The sequence below is a fragment of the Pleurodeles waltl genome, chromosome 4_2, assembly GCF_031143425.1.
Source record: "Pleurodeles waltl isolate 20211129_DDA chromosome 4_2, aPleWal1.hap1.20221129, whole genome shotgun sequence".
NCBI lineage: Eukaryota > Metazoa > Chordata > Amphibia > Caudata > Salamandridae > Pleurodeles > Pleurodeles waltl.
The window spans coordinates 1,037,264,855-1,037,288,266 of NC_090443.1; the positions used below are offsets into that span (position 1 = coordinate 1,037,264,855).

The window sequence follows — 23,412 nt, forward strand, 5'->3', positions numbered from 1 at the left end:
CCAAAACGCACAGCAAGTTGGTGTCCGGTAATTTACATTGAGGATACTCAGCATCTGCCACAGGGTATATTTTTTTATTCAATTGGGTGTGAGGTAGGCCTAGTCCAAGATTTTGAATTGATCAAACTAAAAACGTACACCACGTAACACTTTTTGTGGGTATTCCAATATCTGAGACCATTCAGTATGTTAATGTGATTCCCAAGTACCTCGAGGAGAGACTCTGGATTGGTCCTAATGCTCCAATAAATTTGCTGCTGTTCTCCATGGTGTGAAGCATCCTATATACTTCGTATGGTGTGGGTTCAAATACACATGTTTGAAATAGATTGCTCAGTACTTTTTGTTAATACATTCGTAAGTGAGAAACAGACCCAGGGGAAGGCTATACATAAGCTGTCATAAGTGAGGGGAACACTGGCATAACACAAAATGATAAGGCCCCCCGTAGAATGTCATGAGGGACCCAGGTGCCTCCCAGATTACACAAATATTTATTAGTCTTGGGCTCAATGAGGCCCCCCCGAAAGGTTGGGTCTCCCCTACGCAGCAGGAGCCTGCATTAGGCCCCTGCCATGTACATGAGGACATGGGGTACTTGTGCTAGTGATGTTACACGAACAGTGTTGTTTTTCTTTGTTTTTTTTCTGCTTGGAAAAGCAGTGGTTTTCCTGACTGTTTACATGTTTCTTATTCCATGCCCTTGCATGCATTCTGCCAGGACCGCAATGGTATGGCTTAAGGGCTGAGGGGGTCCCTTTCAAAACAATGGAACTATGCCCCTCCACCCCTCCATAGCACGGCAGCGGTATCGGGGGAGGAGGCCTTTGTTACGACCTTGGCCAGAGGTCTAGTAAGGTGCCATAAAGAGCAAATCAGGTCCAAAATCTCATTTATGAAGAAGCCAACACAAAAAAACACACAAAGCAACTTTAGAGTTTAGCATCTTCTGCTGGAAAGCTGAAGATGGCTGTTTGCACCAGAGGCAGATTGAGCAAGACTAGACCTAAGGTGCAGGTGGTGCCATGTCTCCTTCTGGTGCTGAATTTAATCCCATATGTCCCTTTGTGACAACACAAAGAGTGCCTTTGAGACACTTCCTGGTGTGGGTGTCAGATGTAGAGAAACACTGGTGGAAGTGAAGGTAAAAATAAGGCAACAACAGAATTGCCAGAAAAATAAAGAAATACACATAAAGAAGGGACTGTTGCAGGTGGAGAGGGGAGGAGCAAGAGGTTCCCCTTCCTTCCGGTTAAAGCAATCATTGACAAAGCCAACATTTTTGGCTTCCATTGGAAAACTTGATTATGACATTTAAAAAGCCTATTGCATTCAAAGAAACAAAACAATTGCTTTCTGTATATAGGACATTTATAAGATAAAAAATGTAACGTGATAATTCAGTGTACTTTCAAGATGTAAAATAGTCCTCATACACTGCAGTGCAAGCACGCCAAAGAAGGTGGATTGATACATCAAACAGCCAATAACATGAGGTGACGGTGAAATAGTCTTTAAGGTGGAGCCAAGACCCACTCTGTGTGTCTTAACACATTGGTGACAGAAGGTCCTGCAGACAGTTGCTCTCTCGGTCTAGAGATTTTAAACTCATCATACAATTTTCTGTCTGGATACATTTGGCATAAACTAATTCCTGATTCTTGACATCTTTTACAATGTCAATCACAGCATCTGCGGAGCATAACCCATGTTGGATGACCTTTCAGATTATAAAATATTCATGCATCAATTAAATTATCAGCATGAAATAATGTTTCTAACCCCATTAGAGCATTTACTAGGCACTGTCCCAACCAAGGCTCGTCTCTCTTACATCTGCAGACCTTTTGTTCCCACTGTTACATTCGTCAGAAGACTGCACACCTAGCCTGCTCACGTGTAATCTTCCTCAGGTACTGAGGGTAGCTGGCAGAGTACGGCTTGTTCAGAAATCTTCACAGAGAGCCAGCTCCCTCAACAGACCTATGTCCCATTAGATGGTCAGCTAGTACTGCACACACCCTTGGTTCTGTACTACACCCTTTGCAGGTAGGCGATCTCTTGGGTGCAACCAATGAGATATGAGTAGACCAGCACCTACAACGCACAACCTATGCCTTGTACAGAAGTCATCACTGAGAGCCCACTCCCATCAGACATCCACTCCCCCTTAGGTTTCGTAAACAGTGCCTGGTGGGGGCACATGTTATAGTTAGCTCGCTGAACTATACATGGCACATTTCAGTGGTTTTACAGGTTTAAAATGTTAAGCTACCAATGACATTGTCACCTCACTACAATGTCTCTCTAACTTGTTTCTCTGTTTTTTCACTGAACAAAATATATATATATATATATATATATATATATATATATACATATATATATATATATATATATACATATATATATACATACACACTTACAAAACTAAAGTTTATAGGGATGTTATAGTTAGGCTCACATTTTAAATGTGAAAAAACTATCGAAATTCAGCTGTTATAGTTAGTTATTTCAAGTAACTATATCTCGTGCCCTAAGGTAACTATACCTCTCGCCCCCACCCTGCACCGTTATCTCATCAATAATTTTACTGAAAATGTTACAGTAACATTATCAATGGTGGTATAAACGATATCTGAAGGAAAAACATATAGAAAATTATAAATACATTTCTTTAACTATTATCACCTTCATAAAGTGGTTAGAGGTAGGGAACAACAATAAAACCGAATACTTACCTATATGTAAGGCCCTGACCCAGAACGCTGGAATGTTTGGTGAAAACTACATGGCTGCCTTTTGCATTTGGTAAAGACAGCCATTAGCCACTCAAATACTGCCTTCTTGTACTGCAGTATATTGTGAAGTTACTGAGGTATACCACAGCCCAATATATTACTTAGTATTTTAACACATAACTTTAACACTATGTAGACTATTTACACCTACTAACAAAAAAATAGCATTTACTCCTCATAATCTATGTTCCTGACACATTACAGCTACATCCGTTCACCCAACTTCATGTTATGCCTGTTTCAACTACCACACTCCACTCTACCCTACTCCATCTATGCTACATCACTGTACACCACTCCACTCTACGCTGTTACACTCTATGCCACTCCACTTTATGTCACAACACTGTACACCACTCCACGCCTTTCTACTCCACTGTGTGCCACTCCACTCTACCACACTCAATTCTATGCCACTACACTCTAAACCACTCTACTATATTCTATTATGCTCTATGCTACTACATTCTGTGACACTGCAGTGTATGTCACTACACTGTACCCCTTCTACTCTACGATAGTCCACTCAACAGTATTCCACACTGTGCAACTGCAATCTATGACACCATACTATGCGTTACTCCACTCTATGTAACTCCACTCTACGCCTCTTTAGTGTACATCACTCACCTGTACTCTATTTCACTATAGGTCACTCCACTCTACACCACTCTACTGTACACCACATCAGTATATGCCACCCCATTGTACGCAGCTCCAGTGTATGTTACAGCACTGTACACTATTCCACTGTACAACACTCCACTCTACGCTACTCCACTATATGCTATTCCTCTATGTGGCACTCCACTCAACGTCACTCCACTATATGCCACTACACTCAGTGTTATTCCACTCTACACCATTCCATTGTATGCTACTCCAACGTATGCCACTCCACTCTACGGCACTGCAGTCTAAAGGATTCCGCTCTATGCCACTTCAATGTACGACACTCCACTGTACACCACCACCCACTGTACACCACTCCTCTGTACGACCCTTCACTCTACACGAATACACTCTTTGTTATTACATTCTACACTCTATTACACTCTACACCACTCCATTCTACAATACTCCAGTCTGTGCTACTCCACTGTACACCCCTCTAATCTATGCTGGTCCACTGCATGCAACTCCACTGTAAGTCACTTCCCTCTATGTCACTACACTCTATGACGCTTCACTGTACATTACACTGTACACCACTCCAATGTATGCTACTCCACTGTATGCCACTCCAATGTACTCCACCCTACACTATGCTATTTGACTGTACGCCATTACACTCTACTCCACTATACGCCACTCTACTACACCCTACTTTACTGTACACCACATCATTCTACAACACTTCACTCTACGGCACTCCACTGTATGTCACTCCAGTCTGTGCCACTCCACTGTACATCACTCCACTATACGGTACTCTACTGTTTGCTATTGCACTTTACTCCTCTTTATTGTAAGCCATTCCATTGTATTCCACCCCGCTCTGCCACTATATTCTATGCCATGCCACTCCACTGTATGCTACTCCACTCTATGTCACTACAATTCATCCCAGCTCTATGCCACTACACTTCACCCCACTCCCCTTTACACCACTCCACTCTACGCTAATCCATTGTATCCTCTCTACTGTGCTCCAATCCTCTGAACGCCACTGCACTCTGTGCTACTCCACTCTACACAATCCGCCCTAAATTATTCCACTGTACTCAACTTCACTCTATGCCAATCCACTCTATGGTCTTCCACTCAATCCCAAACTACTGTATGCCACTCCACTCCACGCCACTCCACTGTACACTGTTGTACTGTATGCTACTCCTCTCTACACCAGTCCATTCTAAGCTATTCAACTGTATGTCACTCAACTGTACGCCACTCTACTTTACCCCACTCCACTGTATGCTATTCCACTCTAACGCACTCCTCTGTGTGCCACTCCAGTCTAGGCCACTCCGAAAACGCCACTCCAGTGTATGCTACTGTAATCTACAATGTACACTACTATACTGTACACCACTCCTCTCTACAGTACAACATTCTATGCCATCAAACTCTAAGTCGCAATACTCTATGATACAACACTCTATGAAATGACAATATATGACTCAGAATTGTACTCCAATTCAGTCTATGCCACTAGAGTGTACACTGTATGACACTCAATTATACTTTATGAACAGCCCTCCACTATAAAGAACACCACTCTACTCTATGATTCTCCACGACACACCACACCAATGCCCCTCGACTATACAGGACACCACTCCACTCTACGATTCTCCACGACACGACACACCACACCACTCCACTCCACTGTATAACACTTTACTTCACTGTATTCCACTGTGCAACACTCTACATTACTACACTCTATAACACTGTCCTCCACTACACTCTACAATAGTCTATTTAGCAATACTCAACTGAAATACACTCAACACCACAATCTGAAACAAATTTTAATTAAAAAATAAAAAACATTTTAATTTAATGGACAAACAAAGGTTAAAGCTAAGTTATAGTTAGGAAAATGTTATAAATTCTTTCTATACAGAGTCAACTTATACTTTAAAAATTCTAAAGTTATAGTTCCAAATTAACTTCATATTGTACTCATCACCAATAATAATTTAAAATTATAATAATATAGGTACCACATTGAATTTACAATAACACGCGTACCTCCGTACGCAGTCTTGTCACCCACTGCCACACTATATTAACTATAACTCGCTCTATCCCTATCCACTGGTTATACTCTTGCATATTATAGAACATGTAGCCTGTGAAATCATAGCATTCACAATAACACTTATGACATCTCAAATAACATCATTTCTAAGAATACAGTGCATGGTAGAGTTGTGGGTTATAGTTATGTAGTGTGGTGAGTGAGGTGACAAGAATGTGTACGGAGGTGCATGGGTTATAGTAAATTGAATGTGGTGCATATATTATACATTTAATTTACAACTGGCAGTGAGTAAATTATACATTTATATAGTTTAATTTGTGTTAATGCATAAAGAATAAATAACGTTTTTCTAACTGTACGAAAGTTTAAACCTGTTTTTTATTACATTTATACATATATATATATATATATATATATATATATATGTATATATATATATATATATTTGTCTATCTCTCTCTCTCTCTATATATATATATATATATATATATATTTATACACATATATGTATATACACATATACGTGATTGTATAGTAGGCTACTTATTACCACTGTTGTATGTGGAGAGGGGCAAAGCCTCAATTGGCTGATGACCCTCCACTCCCTTAACTTACGACAAATGTGAGACAACATTCCATGCATCATCACAAATATCATTCCCAGCCTGGGTAACTTAAGTGTGAGATGCACATTGATGCTCCAGTGTGTATGCTGCCTTGTCTCCTAACATGAAAGATTAACTCTTTGTTTCTCACCTCAGGGAGCTTCAATGTTGGCAAAATCATAATGACTGCTGCAGCAAAGCAGCTGACACCTGTCACACTGGAACTGAGTGGGAAGAACCCCTGCTTCATTGATGATGGATTCGACCCCAAGACCGCAGCCAACCGAGTCATCTGGTCCCACTTTTTTAATGATGGTCAGACTTGTGTGTCTCCAGACTATGTGCTGTGCACGAAGGAGATGCGCGAGCTGTTGCTGCCAGCCATGAGGGAGACTTTGGTGGAGTTTTATGGAAAGGACCCGCAGCAGTCCCCCGACTTAGCACGTATTATCAACGACCGACACTTCCAGAGAATAAAGGCACTGCTGGGATCTGGCACCGTAGCCATCGGTGGAGATTATGATGAGAAAGATAGATATATTGGTGCGTGGTTTTGAACCATTATTTGCTCTTCTACTTCTAGAAACTGTTAAATGTCTTTGTTTATTAGTCAGTTTTCCCCACAATGATCTTTAAAGACCTTTCAAACTTCTACCATCGCATTTGTTCTTACCACAGATCTAAAAGGTGCATTTCTGTAACTGCCTGCATGCTTGTAGTTGTAGTCCTATCATTATGATGTAAATGGATTCTCTAGAATTTTTGTAATGTTTTTTGTGCATGTTCTAAGCTGAACTAAGTAACAGCTTCTTTCCCCATCCATTATCAAATGCTGTACACATGCCACATACATGAATGTGTACATATACCTCTAAGCAAAAACCTCCCTGCGTGGGGCTTAAGGAGTAACTCCACTCACAGTGTTAAAATTTCTGAGGCTATACCTATAATACTAAGCTAAGAGAGCAGCTCTGTTTGATGACCACCAGGATTCCAAGTAAAAAACTTTATTACTGGGATTAAGGTGCCGTAGAACTCTTTAGGCTTCTGTGGGGTAAGAGCTCCAATTGTGAGTTAAAGGTGCAGGGGTACTTACTGGCCATCATGGTGGTTAGCAACATGTGACTCTCTCTACACTTTAGGATCTGATAGAGAAAGGTGCCATTACTAAGTTGAAGGAGCAGGTCCCGTCACTGCCCATCAGGTCCATTACCTAGGAGATGTTTTAGCCATATGTTGATCAAGCACATTATCCCACTCCTCATCGGCCCTTAGCCAAGAAGATGCTTTGTCTCTGATCCAAGGGCCTGATAAAATCATTCTCAGGTCAAAAAGCAGTGGTTGGTTTTGAATCATGACTGCTTTCCAACTTCACAGTAATTTTGTGCTGTGATTCACGTACTAATTCATCACATTTCAAAGATGAGGGTTTGATAGGATTTGTTGAATCCTGCCCCGCTTATATAATATCAATGAGGCAAGACTTTATTTGCATTCCTACTGAACGCGCTAGGAATCCAGGAATGGAGACCTACAAGGGACTGCAGACCTTTTCTGCATTCACATTTGCAGAATGACAGTTTGTTGGTTGTAATTGCAGCCACCGTTCATTAAAAATAAAAAAATAAAAAATTGGCACATTACAAAGGGCATGGGAGGGCATATCTATCACACATTGCAACTTCTGGTTTTACAGGCACAAAGGGGGTCATTCCGACCGCCGGGGTCGGGGTCGGCGGGAGCACCGCCAACAGGCTGGCGGTGCTCCTGAGGGCATTCTGACCGCGGCGGTATGGCCGCGGTCAGAACCGGAAAACCGGCGGTGTCCTGCCGGTTTTCCGCTGCCCTGAGGAATCCCCCATGGCAGCGCAGCTTGCTGCGCCACCATGGGGGGTTCCGACCCCCTCACCGCCATCCTGTTCCTGGCGGTTTTGACCGCCAGGAACAGGATGGCGGTGAGGGGTGTCGTGGGGCCCCTGGGGGCCCCTGCAGTGTCCATGCCAATGGCATGGGCACTGCAGGGGCCCCCGTAAGAGGGCCTCACTTTGAATTTCAGTGTCTGCTTAGCAGACACTGAAATTCGCGACGGGTGCTACTGCACCCGTCGCACACCTTCCACTCCGCCGGCTCCATTCGGAGCCGGCTTCCTCGTGGAAGGGTGTTTCCCACTGGGCTGGCGGGCGGCCTTTTGGCAGTCGCCCGCCAGCCCAGTGGGAAACCCAAAATGACCGCCGCGGTCTTTTGACCGCGGGACGGTCTTCTGGCGGTCCCAGCCAGGCCGGCGGCTACCGCCGCCGGCCGGGATCAGAATGACCCCCAAAGTCTGCAATTATCAGAATGTCAGGATTTGAGATGGAAAAACTCTTTACAGGCCCTAAATGAGTAGGTCTCCTCACGCACTCTCAGGATCTCAAAGGCTAAGAAGCTTTGAGCCAGACATACATCTGGCTCAAAGCTTTAAGGTTACAAACAGCCCGATTTGCAGAAACAGGCTGTTTGCAACCACAAAAAAGCCTTTTTGAATGTACAAAACCCTATTTTATAATTCAGTAATCTATTACCGAATCGCAAAATATGTTTGCAATTTGGTATTAAGTAGGGGCATGTTAAGGGCGCCCCCTTCCTAATAGCGACTTGCAGTGGTATGTGTGAATGTTTTGCAATGGAATGTTTGCAAAACATTCCGATTTTACTGACTCCTTGAAGGAGATGGTAACCTATTTGCAAACGGGAAGGGGTCCTCCAGAGACTCCAATACCTTTGTGAATGGAAGCGGAAAAAAAATTTAAGAGCAAGCAGTGGTTTCACAGACCACTGCCTACTCTTAAAAAATTATAAGAAACCTTTTCAGTTTTCTTTTTGAAACACATTCCATTTTCCTTTAAGGAAAACAGGCTGCATTTATAAAACAAATGCTTTATTGAAAAAAAAGCAATCACAGACATGGTGGTCTGCTGACTCCAGCAGGCCTCCACCTCTGTGATATTTGGCCATTCCCAGTGGGTCGCAAATTGCAGCCTGCCTCACGAATATTAATGAGGTAGATCTATTTGCGACCCACTGGGATTTCCTATTTGCGAATTTTGAAAAATTTGCAATGAGGAAAGAACAAACACATTTTTTCGTACATCAGGCCCTCAGTCCCCAAACTAATGAGACAAGTATATAATCTGAGACTCAAGCATCTTAAGAAAAGGGCACCACTTTTCAGACTGTAGGAGTAGCTCCTCTCACTAACCTTCTTACTGGGAACCAGGGCATCCACTCCTGACCTGAGTAATGGAGCTCTTCATCTTCTAGAGAGTATCTCTGATATTTACGGGTAACTGTGTATTCCTCCCGCTGGGTGGTACCAGAGCAGGCCCTGTAGTACTTAAGAGTTGGCTATTACGAGGGCTGCTCTCACGCTAGTCCCCTTTTTATTCTGCCTGAAATTGAAAATAGATTATGGTGTCAATGAAGCAGAGAGGAATGTGTTATTCATTGGGCTTCAGGACCCACAATAGAGCTGTTAGTTAAGTGAATAACTTTTCATTATTCTTACATCTCAGTCCTGTTAACATTTCTTATACTTTAGATTTTATACATATATGTGTGTGTGTGTGTGTATATATATAGTTAGGCTCACATTTTAAACATACCAAACCAGAGAAATCCACCAGTTATAAGAGTTATTGCAAGTAAGTATAGCTTGTGCCCTAAGGTAACGATAACTTGCACCCCCTGCCAGGCACAGTTTTTTAGTCACTAATTTTACTGCAAATATTACATTGGTATTATCAATTATGTTATCAAAGATTTCATGAGTGCCGTAATTTGTACGTTAATTAGCAGTGCACGGTAAGGCCTATGGTCAGTCCCTGCGGCCAACCCCTATAACCACTATAACTACCCAACCCCGTGCTGCGCATGACAAAAGGCCATACACAGTGGGGGCTGTCTGCAGGGCCTGGCCTGTGGCCAAGCCCTGCAGCCAAATGGTATAACCATCCAGGACAACTCCCATAACAGCCGAACCCCGCATTGCCCTCTGTCCTCAGGCCGACATCATCCCTGGGGATCCCATCCCCGGGGCCTGGCCTAAACTGTTAAAAAAAATTTGGGGGGAGAGAGGGCGCACAGCTGAAGCTGAGTCCCAAGATGGCTCCCAATACTTCCTTGTTGAAGTGTTGGCAGCCAATCAGATCTCAGCACAAGATCGGGAGAGGTTGCAAATCTTCTGCGTCCCTATATATACAAATATGGATTTCCTTTAATTTCACTAAAACTACTGAACAGATTTACAACAAATAACAAAAGGCCTCTTTCTGATCCAAGAGCTACCTTACTGCCAAATTTGGTGTAATTCCATCTAGTGGTTTCTGCGCTATCGCTGTTCAAAATCCCTATGGAAAAACAAATGGGGCAAACTTGTTTGGGGAACCTCCTTTTTCTCAGCCGCCACTTAATGGATCACCCCGAAACTTTCCAGACAGTATCTGATGTGAACACCATTCTTTTTTGGGAAGTTTCGTGAAGATTCATCAAAAGACGCCAAAGTTATTAGCAAGACAAAAAAACTATTTTTCTATAGAAACTAAGTCCTAGCTATAACTACCTAGTAGCGACCGCCACTAGGTAATATATATATATATATATATATATATATATATATATATATATATATATATATATATATATATATATAGAACAAAAATAGCTAAGGCACCAGTTTGGGATCCATCCAAACACTTTATTCCAGAGTGAACAACAACTCTCCACGGCATTTATCCGAGACAGAAGGTCAAACTGAGGTGAGCAAGGGATGGGATAGAGGTATTTTACCTCCCTTCTAGCTGTTTGGGACCTCCTTATAACGAGAGGAATATGGGCAACAACTTTAAACAAGGACACTTTTCCAGCATACATTGTAACTTTGGTGCCTAAAACGCTATTTTATGCAGTACAATGATTCAGCACCAGAGTTTAAGAACATGGAATGGTGCACCTTGGGACATGGAGTTCGTGATTATCAGGTCACATGATCAGCAATTTAAAAAGCACTGGCTTTGTGATCACTTGCATTGTCTCACCTGTGATCAAGGCAGTTCGAGCCGAAACGCGTCAGAAAAAGGAGAGTTGTTGTTCACTCTGGAATAAAGTGTTTGGATAGTTCCCAAACTGGTGCCTTAGCTATTTTTGTTCTATGTTAAGATGGGATGCTTCGCCCTTATGCGGAGGCTGCCCAGTCAGGGCCTGTGGCCCCTTAATGGAGCGTGTTGTACAAAGATATATATATATATATATTTATTTATATATATATATATATATATATATATATATATATATATATATATGTATATATATGTATATAGTCTTGTGGCTTAGTCTCCCACAATCGGTGATGCTGCCACCCTGAGTCAACACCACACCCCCTGGAAGCTGTTGGCCTAGCTCCTGGCTAGCCCACATCGATTAGGGTAGTAGTGATTTTTGGCAACCAAAACCTGACACTGTGACTCCTCAGGGAAGTTGTGAAAACAGATCATACTCCTTTCACTCGGTTACTCAGTGATCCACACATGCCAAGGCAAGATGAGAGATGTAAACTGGATTTCAATATATTTATTAAAACCATTGCATCCTAGTATAAACAGCATGACCTGCGATAATAAGGCAGATGAAACATTATAAAGTGATCATCATTACAAACAGCATGAAAAAGAAAAACAACTCCACCATTTTGTACTTTTCTAGAAAGCCTAGTGAATACACCCTAACCTCTATGTATGGGAGCATAGTGATGGTAATCCATCTGCTGGTCTCGATCTAATGCCTGAGTTGGATAGCAGGGGTCTGCCTTTTGTCTGAATGGCAATCCTAACGGGAAGCTGAAGGGTCAGCATCAGGCTCAGCATTAGGCTCAGCAACGTTGGCTGCGGTACGTCCCAAGACAGTCATGACTGGAATGCCCACTGCATAGCCCTATCTGATGCTTAAATAATACCCTATACACAGTTTGTGGAAGTAGGCCCGATGCTATGATGCGTCTAGAAGACCTCCTGTTTTCCCGTGCCCTTCTGTTATGCATTTTCCGATCCATTTCCTTGAGGTTTTCTGATGCATGCTGGGTTGCATCCTGGGGTTAATTGAATGTGTATATTACTTATATTTTTTTTATCTTCTTGTTCCCTGAAGACTAGTCCTATAGACAAAGACACTATGGAAAAGTTGTGTATACAGCACAACCACATGCTGTGTGCCTAACCTCAATGCATGAACGTGTAACTGTTGCATATCGTTAAATGTCCTCAATTCAGTTTGGACGGCTGGACCCCTTCGCCAGGAGGCACTCTCTCTTTAAAAAAAAAAGCCACTCTTCCAATTTCAAACATTTCACATTCCCTGCAAAGTGGAGAAAGACAAACATAGAAGTGACTACAGAGCAGTATTTCAAGGGAATAACTGTCTGATCAGTCAAGTTCTAAAACCAGCCTTGTGTGCATTGCCATAATATAATTGTGCAAAAAAATATCTCTTCTAATCAATGGATTGAAATCAAAATGTAAAAAATCAACTGTTTGTAGAGCTAACATGTTTGCTGCACTCACTTTCGTGGAGATTTGTCCAATGGCGCCAGAGTTATTAGGAAACCAAAAACTGCCTTGACTATGGGAAAGCAATCCTGAGTATAACTGCCCAGCAGCGACTGCCGCTGGGTAATAAATATAAATATAGCGCCGGTCGCCTGTAGGTAGTTATAGTTAGGACCATGTTTCCATAGAAAAAGTGTTTTTTGACTTGCCTATATCTTTGACACTGTTTGACAAATTTTCCAGAAGATTTACCCCAAAACGTGGCCTGTTGATTCTTGTTGCACACGGGAAGTTTCGGGGTGATCCGTCAAGCGGGGGCCGAGAAAAAGGGGGATAAAAAAATGTTGCGTTTCCCATGTTAATTCCCACAGAAGCTGTCAACACGTCTACAGCCCGAACCGCTGAGTGGAATTACACCAAATTTGGCAGAACGCTAGCTGTCGGTGCGCAGATTGTGCTTTTTGTTATTTGGTGTAAATATGTTCACTAGTTTAGGAGATATTTTAGGGCAAATTAATTTGTATATCTCTGGTCGTGAATAATTTGTGAAATTCGTGAATTTTCGTGAATATGCGCGCAAAGAAAAATGTTGCAACTGGCTGACCGCAACCTGACTAGAAAGTTGCGATTGCCATTTTATTTCACGGGACATGGTCCTCGGGGTGAAAATGTAAATTTAAAGTGGCATAATGGGTGATGTAAGTGTGTTTTAGGGGCAAAATATAGGTTTATAGTAATTTTGCATCATGGCACATAATATTCTTGAAATTTCACGAAATTTCACGAATTCCTGAAAATTATCCGCAAAATATTCACAATTATGGAAAATTTTGAAAGAAAAAACACAGACTTATTCATACATGAATTCATTCATTTATACATGCACTCAGAGGCTCAGGCGCCCACTCACACACCCACTCAGTCACTCATACACCCACTGAGACACACTCAGAGACTCACACACTCACTTTCAGGTCCACTCAGACACTCACGCACCCACTCACACATCCACTGACAGAGACAAGCCCTGTGGCCAACCTGCGCTGTGCATGGCCAAAGGCCATGCGTGGCACGGGTTGGGTGGTTATAAGGGCATTGCTCCATTGCCTGGCTGCAAGGCCAGGCCTTGCAACCAATCCCCGCCTCCCAGGGCCAAAGGCCGTGTACGGCTGGGGTTGGAATAACGTATAATATTTTAAATTACTTTACATTATGAAAACCATAAAAATTCACTGAAAAAAACAAAGATTACAGGGACGTTATAGTTAGGTTCTGAAGGTACTCGTACGAAACCATAGAAATTCAGCAGTTATAGTTAGAGTTCTTTCGAGTAACTATAACTCGCACCCTAAGGTAAGTATAACTCGTGCCTTGGTCATGCACAGCTAATTACTCCACATATTATGCCATTGATGAGAGCTTGTATGGCATATTTGATATCACTGCAATGTTTGCAATAACATTATTGATAAGAAAACTGTGCATGGCAAAGATGCAATTTATAGTTACCTTAGGGTGCGAGTTATAGTTACTTGAAGGAACTCTAACTATAACTACTGAATTTCTATGGTTTTGTATGAGTAAATTCAGAACCTAACTATGACGTCTCTGTAACCTTTGTTTTTTCAGTGAATATATATATATGTATATATATATATATCGATCTATATATATATGTGTGTGTGTGTGCATGTGTCGGTATGACACACATGCTTGCAATCTCCATGATTAGGTGTTTTAGATGGCCTCACCACTTTTATTTATGACCCCTTGTGTGCCCGCTAAAAATCACTTCTAAATACTTTGCTTGTTTCAGAAAGGCACATAATATCATAGAGGCAGTTTTTCTTATAATTTAGAACACTGCATGTGCTGCAAATGTTTAGGGGTAGGTGGTAAACACCGCTCCACTGGCGGAGTTCTCACCTCCACACACTCAACAAAAAACAAAAGATCAGACAGATTGACAAAACAATTGCAGCCTGTCCATAGCAGAATGGGCCCCACCCCTCTCTGGGCCCCTGAGTTGGTGCCCAGCTGCACGACTGATAGCTGTGCCCCTCTACAGGCAGTGGTGATCTCACATCGGGAACACAAAATTTCCATTCTCACTGGAGACCAAATATCAGACAGAACCCTAAAAAGCATCCTCCCTCATGCAGCTACAAGATTGATCAAAGACACAAGACAATTTGACCACATGCGTTGACCTTGAATGGCTTGCTTCACTTCTACCTTTGCCTGTGCAGTACTTAACTCATCCCACTGTCTGAAAAACAAACTGAAAATTGTAGCTCAGAGGAGGCTCTTTGCAGCACTAACAATATCCATCAACAGACTCTTCTCTGCAACAAAGCCTTTAAAGTATTTAGCTCCTTTTCATGTTTTGGTCCGAAAAACATGTACAACTAAGTCATCAATGTCAAGTATGACCATTCCTTGAAAACCACCTAAAGAATCAAGCAGATTCAAGACAAGGTTGCGTCCTGACGTACTGCTCTGTCAGTGATGGCCTCTGGGGAATTCGCCACTATGACCCAACTTTTCATCCAAGTGTTCAACGGCGAGACACTTCCTCACTGTGATAGGACTAAACTCCCTTCACATAAAGAATCTCTGCTCTCTTCTTCTCTAGTCTCCTTTCTCAAAAATTTACTTAGCCACATATCCCATCTACCTACACATGACACCTACGTTACATTGGCACCTTACAAGTCTCTTTCCTTCCATTATCATATGCTATGTGATTATTGCAGGAACCTATCTAAACACTAACGACAATGACATATGTAGATATAAAACAGCCAGGGTTCTAATTTTCTTGCATGCTGTGTCAGGTCTCTGATCACTCATCTCAAGGTAAGTTACAATGACTTCTGAAAATGAAAAACACACATGTATTATGTTCATGTGCTCTCGTTGGAGTGTTCTAAAATCCTCTTGGATTTTTTTCCATGCAAGGGTAAAATCTAAATAAATAAATATAGTTGTCTGCTGTCCAGCTCAGCCTGAAGTTCAGGTGAGCCACTGATAAAAGAAAGGTGTACCTCAAGAAATATTTTCCATAAGCAGAGTATTTCCCATCAAATAATCACTAATTCAAATAGAAGTAAAGAAACCAATCAAATAACTGTATAGCAAAAAAGAAAACATTTTTATATACTATCTTTTATTTACAAAAAATACAAGTAAAAAGTCTGTATTTGTTTAACAAAGAAATCACCACATTTCTTATTAGCGTTGAGGATCTCATTCTACAAAACAAGTTAATTCAACAGTATATTTGGCAAATGTAGGTTGTCAGAAGTCCATATAAATTGAAAATATATGTAACATTCAAAATCTTTGGAGTAGACATGATTGGAACAGAGACCCAAAGCTTAATTTAGATCACCTGATCTTAATACCGCTTAGAACCACTATTAGATTGAGCAGACACGTGTTCTGCAGCATCCTTCTGAGTTTTAAGGGATCTTAAGTACAAGACAGATTCTTTAACAAAAGGAGAAACATACAAACGTAAATACAAAATGATTCCCAGTTAAAATATCATACTCTACGGATACAAATTTGTATTATCCTTTATATCTAAAAAGAATCTTCCATCACTTCTTCCTTGATTGTTGAGACAGTGTTATTGATATACTCTATTCATAGAGCTTACTTTCCACTTGAATATTTCTGATTTGAACTATGAAGCCTTGAATTGCTGCAACGATCAGAAGTAATTTGTATTATTACATCATACATACTCCATTTTATTTTTAACTATAGTTTATCTAAGTAGGCAGGAAAAACAGATTAATTCTTTAATATATAATCAGTGATAAACTTTAACAGAGATGAGTTCAAGGTAATTTCAAATCTAATGGCTCATGCTCAATTCTCTACTCATATTCAATTTATATTGGTAGGCCTGCACTGAGTCCTCACCAGCAGCAATGGTTTTCACATTTTGTTTACGTTAGTTTTTCAAGATACTCAATACATACCTGATTGATGCAATACTTATCTCTTAGAACAGGATAGTAATAAAGAAACACAGAACTGACATCAAGTATGGGCAGTATCCCAGAATTCACCCCACTAATGGCTTCAACATAAGAGAACAGCAAGACAGTCACTTCACTTGCTTATCTTAATTCCATGAATATCAAGCATACGACCCTATATATTTACCAGGTTTCTTACCTAAATTAAATCTATAGATGGCAATAAGATTACACATTTCACTAGCCTAATCAGAATCTGTATGAATAGAACTAAAAAAGGATCCTCAATCCAATACTAAAATACAGTTCAGAAAAAAATAGAAACAGCAGGGCCACAACTCCTCAGTAGTCTCTTACTTAAAAACACCTGGTAATGCATAAGCCCAAAACAGGATCTAAGGCTTGTAGTAATAAACTTAGGAATATGCTTTTACAAATGTGCCAAATGCAGCAACCCTTATCTCTCCAAAAATGGGTTTCCACATCTCGCTTACCTCAAATCATATGTTTGGACACTTCTGTGGAACAAGAAGCAAGACAGATTTCTCCTTGCTTTTGCATCCAATTTTTTGTGTGCCTTCTCCATGCTTTCACCTCGTTTTCACTGCTTTCTCCTTGCTTTTTTCTCCCGTTTTTTGAGTGCCTTCTCCTTGCTTTTCACTCATTCTCCTCGCTTTCTCCTTGCTTTTCCACATTTTTTGTGATCCTTCTCCTTGCTTTTCCCTCATTCTCACTGCTTCCTGCTTGCTTTTCCCCCCATTTTTTGTGAGCCTTCTCCTTGCTTTTCCCTTGTTCTCACTGCTTTTCCCTCCATTTTTTTGTGATACTTCTCCTTGCTTTTCCCTCGTTCTCACTGCTTTCTCCTTGCTTTTCCCCATTTTTTGTAAGCCTTCTCCTTGCTTTTCCCTCGTTCTCACTGCTTTCCCCTTGCTTTTTCCCATTTTTGGTGAGCCTTTTCCTTGCTTTTCCATCATTTTCACTGCGTTCTCCAGGACCTGCAAGCTCCTGGATACTCTTTTGGGTGATCAGACGCAATTTACAAATCCTGAGTGAATGATTGATTGATTGAATACACTATGCCTCCTGGGCAGATTTTTGCATGAACTATGGGACAGTTCGGCACACATCTTCGCCAGCTATCCCAAGTGACGTCTGCCCAACCTCACAGCCACTGATTTGAGACAGATAGGATGCAGCAAGATATTCAGTAAAATCTGGTCCAGACACTACTCACTGTCTGGGTAGAGCAATCAGTGCCAGTTTGATGCTTGGGTACTGCGCCTGGATTTGCTCCACGGCTTCTCGTCAAATGTTCAATGGTCCCTAATGGATATGTATATTGATGGCTCCAGACTGTTCAAAGCAAAGGTGGATATGACACTCAAACCATTTAAAGGAAGTAAGGCCTCTACCCACTCTCTGGGCTTAGTTCTGCCGGTTTGGCATTTCCCCCCACAGCAACGCTCCTTTCGAGGCTTCGTTAGGGAGTACAGGCAAAGACAATATGTGCTTCAGCAACTATAGGCTTTCCACACCTTTTAGGGTAGGGACAGGGAAGTGTCCAGGCCATCAGGGGGAATGAACTACCCAAACCCCAATCCTTACCCACTCAGCCACTGCAAAACCTTTTTAAATCACCCTCGGTTGTTTAAGATCACCCGGTTGGAGGCTGCATCACTTTTCACCTCCCTAGATGGAGGAGCATCATGTTCAATCAAAGGGTGCTCCAGATCGTGCAACATGGATACTCTACCTTTCCCAGACATACAACTCACACCACAGCTACTCCTGGAGTACCACTTGTCCATACCTTGTGGAGAAATTCTGGCTTTCTTAGCCAAGGGTGCAATAAAGAGCATACTGGCATCGGAGATTGGAACTGGTTGTTACCCCTGCTATTTCCTGGTGCCAAAAAAAGATAGAGAGCTTCGCCCCATCCTCAATCTGCTCCTCTGAACTTCTTCCTCCAGATGGCCAAGTTCAAGATACTCACTCTGGCTCAAGTTCTCTCTGTCCTGGATCCAGGACACTGGATGGTAGCGTTGGACTTGCAGGACACATATTTTCACATTCATGTCCTTCAGTCCCACATACGTTAACTGTGGTTGTAGTTCAGTCAGGGCTTTCAGTTCTCCGTGCTCCCATCTGGCCTCAACAGTGCACCATGAGTGTGCACAAAGGTGATGTTGGTGGTCACAGCCCACCTGCAGAAGTTGGAAAGATCAGTCTTCCCATACCTCGCTGACCAACTACTAAAGGTGGGGTGGCGTCAGCCAGTTGTAAGCCACCTCCAGATGGTGGCCAAAGTCAGAGTGGCAAAGTCACACCTGACTCCTTCACTTCATTAGAGCCATCCTGGACACAGTGCTCTTCTGAGCTCTTCCTCCACCTTGGTGCAGGACATTTGGGCTATGATCCCAATGTTTCAACCCTTGCCCTGGCTCTCATTGAGAGCAGCCCGGAGGTTTCTTGGTCTCTTGGCCTCCTGCATCCTGCTGGTGGACCATGCCAGGTGGAACATCCAGGCTCCGCAGTGGATCTGAAGCCTCAATTGACTCAGCACCAAGGCAGCCTATCAGATTTCATCCAGATGTTAAGGGAGACTGAGATCTGCAGTGGTGGCTGTGGGAGTGCATGTGGACCAGTGGCAGACCCTAATCCCTACCCCACCCAGAGCTGATGGGTGCGATAGATGCATCACTGCATGGCATTCCTCCTGACCATCAATGGGGAACAAATACTGTTTCTCACAGACAGCACAACCGCTATGTGGTACTGCAAGAAACAGAGTTGCATGAGATCATGAGTCCTGTGCCAGGAGGCTCTACATCTCATTAAGTGGCTGAATGCTCAGAGCACCTCTCTGATCGCTCAACATCTTTCAGGACCTTTAAATGCCAGGTTGAACGCACTCAAAAGATGGTGCCTGGCTGATCATGAATGGCGATTGCACTTGGAGGTGGCGCAGGGTATCTTACAATAATGGAGAGAACCCTGGCGTGATCTACTCGTCACTGCAGAGAATGCGCAATGTCAAAAATGTTACACATTGGAGCTCCCAAGGCAGTTCTCTGCCAAAAACACCTTCTTCCAGCATTGGGGGTCATGAATCCAAAATGCCATTTCAACCCTCCTTCTTGTCCAGAGTGCTGAAAAAGATTAAGAGAGACTGGGCCCAAGTCATCCTATGCCTTCGGACTGGGCAAGGAGAGTATGATACCCGGAACGTCTGGCCATGAGCACATGCCCTCGAATATGTCTGCCCCTGCAGTAGGATGTTCTTTTGCAACAGGAGAGCTTAGTCTTACACCAAGCCTGGACACTCTGCTCTTCAATGCGCGGAGATTGAATGTCCAGGTGGTAGCTTTCAAACTTATGTCCGATGTGATCGATGCCCTTCTGGCAGCCAGACATCCACCTCCTAAATCTATTTACGCAGGATGCTGGGAGAAGTTTGCTGTCTGGTGTTGCTCTCAGAACATCAATACTCTGAAGGAGGACCTCTCCTGCAGGATTTCCTGTTCTGAGCCATTCTACAGACCCTCCACCTGCGGAAGTATCTACGCGCTAGGCAAGAAATTTGTGATTAGAAATCTCTGTCGGAAGAACAAGTTACTAAACTTCCCTAATGCCTTTTCTGGTAGAGAGTCAAATCACAGATTCCACACCAACCCACTCTCCTCCCCATTCTGTGGAACAGACTCATTAATGAGATCCCGATTGGGAAGTCTGTACATTGTTATATTATTGGATCTTCTTCTGTTTTGTTTGACCTTAGCCCAGCAAGGCTTTGATGTGGTGATGGTTCTTCCGGCCTTCTTACACTTACCGGATCAGCCATCCTCCTTCAAGTCACCTGTTGTGATGCATTTTTTGAAGGGACTAAGCTACAGGTTCCCTCTAGCGCTGTTTGGGGTGCTGCAGTGGGAACTTAATTTTGCACTCAGTCAATGCACACTCCCTTTGTAGAAGTGCACAGTTGCACTCTTCGCCTACTAACCATAAAGACAGTATTCCTCATTGCCTTAACATTAGCTGGGAAAGTGAGTCAAATCCAGGCATTGTCTGTGGTGCCACCATACACATGCTTCTTTATGGAAAAAGGCATTCCTGCCCAGCATAGTCACACCTTTCCACATAGAGCAATCCATCACCTTGTCAACTTTTTATGCAGCGCCTCATCCCTCCGAAGAAGAGTGGCTCCATCGTCTCGATCCTAAGAGGGCCCTCAGCTTCTATGATGATCGGACCAGAGAATACAGACGGGATGACCAACTTTGTGTTGGTTCCTTTGGAGCTAGGAAAGGCAAAACGGTTACAAAAAGAACGATCTCCCGATAGATTGTGTTATGCATCAAGATCTGGTATTGGCGGGCCTAAAAGCAACCCCCAGAAGGCTTGCACGCTCATTATACCCGAGTGAACGCTGTTGTCGCTGCACTAGCGTGTGGTGTGCCAGTTTTGAACCGCTGCTAGGCTGGTATGGGGGCAACCCTTCATAAGTTGAGGAAGTACTACTGCCTAGATAGCCAGTTGCGGTGGGAGGGGCACCTCATCCAATCTGTCCTGCAGGATTTCCGGGTCTGAGCCATTCTACAGATCCACCACCTGCAGAGGTACTGGTTTGGTATCTATTCACTAGGAGAGGAATCTGCGGTTAAAAATCCCTATCGGAAGTTACTAACCTTCCATAACGGCTTTTCCGGTAGAGACTCTAATCGCAGGTTTCTCACCGACCACCCTTCTCCCCTTTCTGTGAAACTGACTCACACAGTGCATTAATGGAACCCCAATCTGAAAGTCTGCACACTGACATATTCTGAATTCAGTGGCTCTGTGTCCGAGATCTGAAAGAAACTGATGTCAGTTAATAGAGGTGGCTCAGATACAGTAGCCCAATGTAGCATCTGGGGTGGGACAGACGTGATGCAGAGCGACACGACCCCACATACCAATATATGAGAGAATTGCTGCAAACGTTTCTGGATCCAGTCTGCTGCCTTTGGGAAATTCACAAGGTGAGTAATCTGTGGTGAGAGTCTCTACCAGAAAAGGTGTTACAGAAGGTAAATAACTTGTTCGCCTTTGATCCTGGGAGATGCATTGGGAAAGAGTGCAATGAGATTTTTTTATTCTTCTGTATCCCCCTACTACATACTGCTGAATAGTCTAGCTATTTTAATAATGTTCATTCAATGGGCTCTGTGTCTTCCGTCTTCCATTTTAACTATGTATGTATTCCTCCCTTCTTTCCCGCTCAGCCCCCACGATACTGGTGGACGTGAAGGAGTCCGATCCGGTGATGCAGGAGGAGATCTTTGGCCCCATCCTGCCGATCATGACCGTCAAGGGCGTAGATGAGGCCATTGCTTACATCAACCGGCATGAAAAACCACTGACAATCTACGCCTTCTCACCTGACAGCAAGGTACACTGGGCATGGAATGTAGAGGTCATTATAGATGAGACCAAATGCCCACTAACACACATAGGGCCTGATTACAACTTTGGAGGAGGTGTTAATCCGTCCCAAAAGTGACGGTAAAGTGACGGATATACCACCAGCCGTATTACGAGTCCATTATATCCTATGGAACTCGTAATACGGCTGGTGGTATATCTGTCACATTTGGGACGGATTAACACCTCCTCCAAAGTTGTAATCAGGCCCATAGAGTATTTTATAATGAGCTGACATGCATAGGCTCCGGGAGCCCATCACATGGATTACAGATGAGGAACACCACAAGAATCATCCCTTCCTGCACCTCTTTCCTGTAGGATACCATTCTCCAGTATTGGATTTTTTATAGATTCATATGCGTGAATCAGTCCCCGTCATTGAAGTGGGAGTCTCACAGTAACATTAAATAGCGGTATAAAGAAATTTGTATAGCTTATTGTCATTATTTGCAAAGATCTGAAGTCCAGCCAATCAGGCGACAGCACCCTTTAGAACCCTCACCACAGAAGTGCCAGTCTCTCAGATCTTCTACTGCACGTTGTGTAAAGGAGTATCCCTGAGCTCTGCTCAGCTTTTTATTCTGTATAGCTGTAAAGCATTAAACATGTCTGATTCTTCAAATAAAAGACTCTTTAAATCCTGCAAATCATATGAGAAAAAGAAATTACGTGTGGATGACCCACATAATGACTGCCTCTACTGCCTTTATCCTCAGCACAAAGTGAAGGACTTAAGGTATATTGCACTTTTTAATCAAAGACATTGAGAGAAAGAGAGGCAAAACTTCTGTTTTGGATCAAAAAGGCCTAATCACAAGGAAAGATATCCTCAGGTACAGAGAGCGTGCCTCTATTGAGTCTCGCAAGAGAGAAAGGTCCCACGACCAGGGGTCCTCTGAGGAAGGTAGGAAGGACCAAAGAACTTTCCATCATGGGTCTCTAAAAGATGCTCAGAAAAATGAGAAAACCTCTAAATTCTTCTAAAAAACTACTTCCTCTGAGCTTACTACTGGAGCTACTAAGTCTTAAGACTATCCACATACCTCTTCATCTGAACCGTCAACGACAAGACCAAAGAGCCATGTAAAGGCACCATCAACGAGATCTTCACCGTAGACGACAGCGTGGTCATTGGCCACTACAGTGATGGTCACCACTGTCTTGTCGACAAGACCATCAACGATGACAACAACAGCGGCTTCGGCCATAGATGCTCCAATCCTGACGACGAAGATTTCCTCATTGAGGAACACTGCGGTGATG

At 42.8% G+C, this 23,412-nt stretch overlaps 1 protein-coding gene across 2 annotated transcripts in view; it reads left to right on the forward strand.

Annotated features, from left to right (window-relative positions):
• LOC138293664 (aldehyde dehydrogenase family 3 member B1-like) overlaps positions 1-23,412 on the forward strand; it is a 121,149-nt gene that overhangs the window by 83,128 nt on the left and 14,609 nt on the right. For both annotated transcript variants that reach the window (XM_069232966.1, XM_069232965.1), the window contains 2 exons: positions 6,276-6,662; positions 21,948-22,114. In XM_069232966.1, the coding sequence (XP_069089067.1) occupies positions 6,276-6,662; positions 21,948-22,114 (554 nt within the window). The remainder of the gene's footprint in view (positions 1-6,275; positions 6,663-21,947; positions 22,115-23,412) is intronic.